The 6,544-nt window shown below is 62.6% G+C and overlaps 2 protein-coding genes across 2 annotated transcripts in view; one reads left to right on the top strand and one right to left on the bottom strand.

The window, feature by feature from the left end:
• Positions 1 to 2,207: 2,207 nt before the first annotated feature.
• NPB (neuropeptide B) lies at positions 2,208 to 3,079 on the top strand. Its single transcript, XM_034790498.1, has 2 exons — positions 2,208 to 2,495; positions 2,885 to 3,079. The coding sequence occupies exons 1-2, from the start codon at positions 2,250 to 2,252 to the stop codon at positions 3,011 to 3,013; spliced, it is 375 nt and encodes a 124-aa protein (XP_034646389.1). The 5' UTR covers positions 2,208 to 2,249; the 3' UTR covers positions 3,014 to 3,079.
• A 32-nt stretch (positions 3,080 to 3,111) lies between these two features.
• Positions 3,112 to 6,544, bottom strand: part of LOC117887776 (guanine nucleotide-binding protein G(o) subunit alpha-like) — a gene marked incomplete in the record, with an annotated part of 20,767 nt that continues 17,334 nt past the window's right edge. Inside the window, 1 exon segment of the mRNA XM_034790497.1 lies at positions 3,112 to 4,456. Within this exon segment, the coding sequence (XP_034646388.1) occupies positions 4,266 to 4,456 (191 nt within the window).

The raw sequence follows: 6,544 nt of genomic DNA on the forward strand, positions 1-6,544 counted from the left end.
CGCACACACAGGTTCTGTCTGATCCACTAGAGGGCACCAGACACCAGCCAACAGTGGCGTTGGTGACTAACTGTTCGCCTCGCCCTGCCATTCACTTAGTGCAAACGGGGGCACAAGGGGGGCACAGCAGCACACGGGTGCTCAGTTCGCTCCAGAAACCATGTGTGCCATCACCACAAGCAGCACCAGTGCAGTGACCCGTCTGCAAGGGGGCTACTTCCTTGTGTAGGGGGCAGCTGGGGAAAGATTGGGGAGGTTGGAGGCATGGGTAGGGTTACCATTCGTCCAGATTCTCCCGGACATGTCCAGCTTTTTAGGTTAAAAATAGCGTCCGGGGGGTGGAATTTGTAAATATCTTAAAAAGTCCGGCATTCTCCCCCCCGCCTGCAGAGCACGGTGCGGGTGATAGGGCGGCTGGCTGGATTGAGCCACTGGCATGGTGCTCCAGCAGCCGGAGCCGCTCCTCCCCTTCCCCCTGCAGCTTCAAATCACTGGCCAGGCGGCCTCCGGCAGCTCCAGAGCTCTTCCCTCCTCCTCCCCATCCCCTGCTGCCCAGTGTGCCGCTCCCTGGGGAGAGCAGGGGCACGGCTGTTCTAACCTGCTTTTGCAGGGGGGAGAGAACCGCCCCGCAGCAGGGAAAACAGAGAGTTTAGCTCCTGTCTGAGCCCAGGTGTCCGTTTCCTCGCGGGGCGCTGGTCGTGCCCTCGCTGGAATGGAGCGGGGGCAAGGGGACGGTGACTGCGGGTACTTGACCGATGAAAAGGATGCCTGGCAGCAGTAGCCGTGCCCAGCCTGGTGCTGGGGGATAGATTTTGGAGAAGATTTAAAAAAAACAAAGCCCCAGACAGATGATGGTTAGAGGCCTTGGGGGGGTTCCCCCTTAATGTCTTCTGAAGTCTCCCCACCCCCAGGCCCTCTGAGCCAGTTGTGGCTGTGTCCAGATGCCCCCTGGAGTGAGCCGCACGGTAAGGGAGCCAGGGGGTTGGAGAAGGGGCAGGGGGGTTCTGGAGGGGGCAGTCAAGGGACAGGAGTGGGGGTTGGAGGTTCTGGTGGGGCCTGTCAGGGGGCAGGGGTGTGGAGAGTGGTCAGAGCAGTCAGGGGACAGGGAGCCAGGGGGGTTGATGGGTTGGAAGTTCAGGGGGAGCAGTCAGGGGACAGGGAGTGGTTGGATGGGGCGTGGGAGTCCCGGGGATCTGTCTGAGGGCAGGGGTGTGGATAAGAGTCGGGGCAGTCAGGGGACAGGTAGGGGGTAGGGTCCTAGGGGGGCAGTTAGGGTGGGGGGTCTCAGGAGGGGGCAGTCAGGGGACAAGGAGCAGGGAGGCTTAGGTAGGGGGTGAGGTCCTGGGGGGCAGTTAGGGGCAGGGGTCCCAGGAGGGGGCAGTCAGGGGACAAGGAGCGGGGGGGTGGGTTGGAATTCTGAGGGGGGCAGTCAGGGGGCAGGGAGTGGATGGGGCTAGGGTGGGGCTCCCCCCCCCTTTCCATTAGATGCAGGGTTCACAGTTTGGTTCAATGGCTCTCAGCGCCCCCACTACACATTGCTCCAGCCCCCCGTTGGAGGCAGCGCAGATACATGAAAGAAAGCGGGGGAGCTCCCAAGAGGGCAGGTCATCGCCCCAGGAGCCGTGGGTGGTAACCTGACTTTACCGACCCCCAACCCGCCGCCCTCCAGCCCGGGGGGCACGTTACTGGCGGGGGGCCGGCCAGCCCCGTACCGGGCTCAGAGGCTGGGCCGGCGCCCTGCGGGGATGGGGGGAGCGAGCCCCGGGCACCCGGCCAGGGCCGGGCATTGCAGCAAAGGGGGCTGGGGGGCTCTGAGCTGCAGCTTGTGGGGCAGGGACTGTCCGTGTTTCCCGCCGGAGCAGGACCCAGCCCGGCGAGTTCGCAGCTTTTCTCACAACCGCGTTCACGCCCCGCAGCCCTGGGAGCAACGAGAGCGGAGCGGGGTCCCGGCCCGGGCGCGTCCGGCTCGACGGAGCGTCGGTTCCCTCCGCCCGGAGGTGCCGTGTCCGGGGGTGCAGGCGAGCTCCGCCCACCCCTGCGCCCCACACACCCCCGGGCCCCGGTGACCCTGCCCCGCGCCCACCCACGGACTGGCTGGCGGCCCCGCGGAGCCCCCCACGTGCGCCCGGCCCCGCCTCCGCGGAGCCCCGCGCAGCGCCAGGCGCCTCCCCCGCCCGCCCGCCGGCCGCTATAAGGGGCGGCCGATGGCAGCGCCTCAGTCGGAGCCGCCGCCGGACCCCGCCGGCACCATGCAGCGAGCCCGAGCCCGCGCCCTGCTCTGCCTCGCCCTGGCCGCGCTGCTCGGACCGCCCGCCCAGGCGTGGTACAAGCAGGCGGCCGGACCCAGCTCCTACTCGGTGGGCAGAGCCTCGGGACTCCTGTCCGGGATCCGCCGGGCGCCCCACGTCCGCCGCGCCGAGAGCGGGACAGACAGCGCCGAGCGCCGCGCCGAGCTGCTGCCCCCCGAGCCGCCGGGCCCCGCGCTCCGGAGCACGGTGAGTGGGGGCTGCCCCGGGGCCCCGTCTCTGCCGCCTCCGGCAGTTCCGCGCCCCCCGCCCCTCTGGGGCCGGGCCAGGCGCCCCTCCAGGGCCCCCCCCCCCCCCCCCCCCCCCCCCCCAGGGCCAGCCACCCCACCCCTCCAGCCTGCACCCCCAGGACCCACCTCTCCGGGGGGCCAGTCACACCACCCCTCCAGCCTGCACCCGCAGGACCCCCCTCCCCCACGCGGGACCAGCAGCAGCCCCTGGCCCCAGCAGGCAGGAGTAGGGAGAACCGGGTCCCTTTCACCGCTGAAGATGCAGCAGGTGCTGGAGCGGTGGGGGGAAGAGATCCGTGTCCCCGACAGTTCTTTGCGGGCTGTAACCACCCACTTCTCCACCCCCAGGCTCTGTGCGTGAAGGACCTTGCCCTGGAGCTGCCGAACTGCCAGCTGCTGTCCGGAGCCCCCAGCACGATCCTGTGCAAGGCTGATGTCACCATCTCCCTCGACCCCTCAGACTGTACCAGCACCTAATCCCCCCCGTTATGGGGGAGCAGCACCTTATCGTCTGCAGCTGACAATAAAGGCACCTTTAAACCATCTCATCTCTCTTCTGCCTGTCGGGGGGGGGAGATGCCAGCCCCAGTAGCGCTCTGCCCCCACAGTTCTGCTCACACCTGCTTCCCCCTGGAGGGACCTGCCTTCCACCCTGCTCACCCCTTGGGGATCCTTGAGGGGCTGGGCTAGGAGGGAGGGGCCAGAGCTGGAAATTTGCCCACCAGCCAGGGCAGGCTGAGCATCGCTCCAGCCCCCAAGACCACCCCTCAGTATGGGACCACTCACTGGCCAGCCCGAGAGATGCAGGACCCAGACCCCAGCAGCCTCCTAGTCACAGCATCAGGCAGTGATCTTACCTCCCTGCCCTGTCCCAAATGCCATCCATTCAGCCAGCTCTGCCCCCCCCCCCTGCCTTTAGTGTGCAGATGGGGGGTGGAAACAGCATTTATTTACATCTCACAGCAGTAGCAGGGAGCTCAGAGTCACTCACAAGGGGTCTGGATCCAGGTCTCCTCCCCGCTGCAGGCTGGGAGAAGGCAGCAGGCTCCTGTGGGCAAGGGGGGGCTTCCACCCCAGCCCAATTAACTGAGAAGGGGTGAAGTGGGTGGAACAGAGCCTCTGCTGGGCCCCCTGACCATCCCTAGCTAGGGCTGCCCCAGGGGCTCAGGGAGAGGCTAGCCCTTGGGTTGAAGTTGGAGGCTCCAACGGCTCCTGCAGAGAGCCTGCCCCCAGCACTGCTTAGCCCCAACTGGTTCAGTGTGGGGCTAGGGAAACGCAACAGGCTAGGCCAGGCCACTCAGAGGTAGCACCCACCTCCACTCTGTCTTTAACCTGAGCACTGTCAGGACACAGCACAGGCTGGGGCAGGAGCTGCTGTCATGGGGCAGTGCCCAGTGCAGAGGAAAATGGGAGATTCAAAGCACATGTACAACCCCACATACCCCGCCTCAGACCTGCCCCTTAGGGATTAGAGTCACCATGCATGGGCGTAGTGCCACCTCAACCTGTGGGGGAAGGGGGGAGAGGTCCTTATCCCACATGGAGCCAAGGGGAAGGAGTTAGTCCCAGAAGAACAGAAGGCTTAGGGATGATGGTGCCAGGAGCCAGGCAGGTCCTTTGATGCCATCATATGTCCCTCTTCTGCCCACTCAGCAGCTCCATCTGTAGCATAGGGCATCTCACTTGAACTCTAGCAGCAAGCCTCCCCCCAGCTGCACCTGCCTGCACTTCACAGCAGAGCTGCTGCCTCCAGGTTTTCCTGGATGATGGTGTCCATCACCATGTGGAATACGCCCCGCACACTGTGTGTGTCTGTGGCGGTGGTGAAGTGGTGGTAGATCAGTTTCTGGGGGGTCTCATTGCACGACAGGAAGAGGCTGGCGATAAATCGGGCTGCAGCACCCACATCACAGTCTGCACCTGCAGGAGAGCAGATGAGGGCAAGTGAGATGGAAAATCTCCACCGCTTGCCCATGTGCAGCACACCCACCACGCAACCTCCCATCCCCATAGCAGGCAGGAGAGAGCGCTCTCCCAGGGCAGGGTACCAGGAGAGGGCCATCCCCAAGCAGGCGTGGGGTGGACAGCGCATGTGCTGCTGCTTTTAACCAAATGGCAGCCCTCCTGCCCTATCTGGTACAGAGGGAATCCACTGACGGTCCTGGCCTAACCCTAACGGACGAGCCCATGTGGCTCACCCAGCCCCAATGGGCCAGCACAGGACACGGGCCCAGGAGCTCACCATCCACACGGGCACGAGGAGGCTGCGGTGGTGGAGCTATCAGCAATGGGGAAAGTGCAGTTTAAGGGGAGGCTGGAAAGGGGAAAGTGAGGCTGTTCCAGGTCTTGGGGCACAGCAGGCATGAGACAGGGGAGAGGCTCAGGCAGGGTAGTCCCTGAGCGGGTGCAGGACGGCTGGGATGCAGGCAGGACTTTAGTCAGAGTTGGAGGGAGGGGCAGGTCTGCCTTTATAAACCAGCCACCCAGTACTCAGGTGTGACAATTTACTGCCATGGACACTCCTGGTATCATGTCAGTCTGTGACATCACTGATTAGAATGGAGATGTCTAATCACAGGCAATGCTGGGAAAGGAACTTCAGATAGCAGGAAACTGGCAAAAGGTCAGGTGTCAGCGCAAGGCTTAATCCTGGCTGACCTCGGGGCCAGGTCGCCCACTGCCTGCTCCGCAGCTCCAGGAGGGACACAAGGTTCTTTCTTCAGGGGAGAATTGGCTCCAATCAGTGGGAGCTGCACTTGCCACCCACCCAGCTCTCCCAAGGAGGAGAACAGAGTCTGGCAGTGTTTTGAGACCACCCCTCGACTCCCCAGCAAACCCTGCTCTCCGCTCCTAGCTATTTATTGCAGCTGGGCTCAGCCAGCACCTTACACACCCTCTCCTTGTCTCCTGCTCATTCAGCCTCTCCACCAAGGGCTGTAATGACGCCAACTTCCCTAGTGTGGGCTGACTGCCATTTTGTATTCCATGTTGAAGAACCAGCTGGCCTTGACAAGGTCCAGTCTATTACGCTGCAGTCCAGCCAGGAGCCTGGCTCAAGCGAGGTGCTGGACACGTAGCTGAATGACTGACTGAGGAGCCATCCAAGCAATCTAGGACCATCAGCATGGATTGCCTCTCACTGCTGGTCCTAGCCGTCTCGCAAGTAACTCTCTACAGATGCCTGACTGGAGGGGCAGGACTGGCGTTTCTGTCTAGGCACAGGGTTAAAGGGAGTAAAACTGTATTTTAGAGAGGGTGCTCTCAGAGAAGTGGGGTCATCACACGCCAGAAGTCTGGGCTGGAGGGAGAGACAGAAGGCAAGAGGGATTCTGCCTGGCCTGACATGCAGACTTCGGCCTCCCAGAAGGGATGAGCTCAGAGTAGGGGAGGGGGCATCTGAGGACTGTTTGTCAGTTTGCAAAGATTCATAACTCTCGAGCACTTATAAGAGTAAAGTGACTGTGGATAAGAAATCCCCTTGCTAAGCTGTGTTCCTTGCCTTCCCACCATGCTGCCCCTGAAGGGGTTAAGCTTCAGCATCCACAGCTAGGTGGAACTCTGGGCAGAACGTGAGAGTGACTAGGGGCTCCAGAGGGATAAGGCTGTAGTTTTGGGAACTGGGGCACTGGGGTTGCAGAGCCCCATGACTTAAAGAAAAGCTCACCAGGAGTGTGCTCTAGAGACCCAGAGCTTCGGGCTTAAAGCCAGGTGGATTGGGTCCAAGTACAACAGATTAGTGACTGTCCAGAAGACAGGACTAAACTGGGTTGCAACACCTGGATTTCGGTCCCAGCAAGAAGCACCCCTAGTAATGGTTCTGTCCCTTGGGACCACATGGCACCAACTACAGACCTTGAGAAAAGCCAAAGGGGCCCTCAGTGCAGATGTTCTCAAGGCCCAGGTGTGGGCTGTGATGCTCCACAGGACACAAAACCCTCAGCTCCTCGCCATCTTGTGGTTTCCCCTCCCTGAGCTGAGCAAGGCCATGCCCTGCAAGGTGAGGTTCCC

Source organism: Trachemys scripta, chromosome 14 (genome assembly GCF_013100865.1).
Source record: "Trachemys scripta elegans isolate TJP31775 chromosome 14, CAS_Tse_1.0, whole genome shotgun sequence".
In the NCBI taxonomy this organism is placed as follows: Eukaryota; Metazoa; Chordata; order Testudines; family Emydidae; genus Trachemys; species Trachemys scripta.

Bases quoted from the DNA above. Each gene is read 5' to 3' on its own strand.
- NPB (XM_034790498.1), top strand. From the start codon at position 2,250: ATGCAGCGAGCCCGAGCCCGCGCCCTGCTCTGCCTCGCCCTGGCCGCG. The intron at 2,496-2,884 runs GTGAGTGGGGGC...CTCCACCCCCAG, and splicing joins GCCCCGCGCTCCGGAGCACG to GCTCTGTGCGTGAAGGACCT.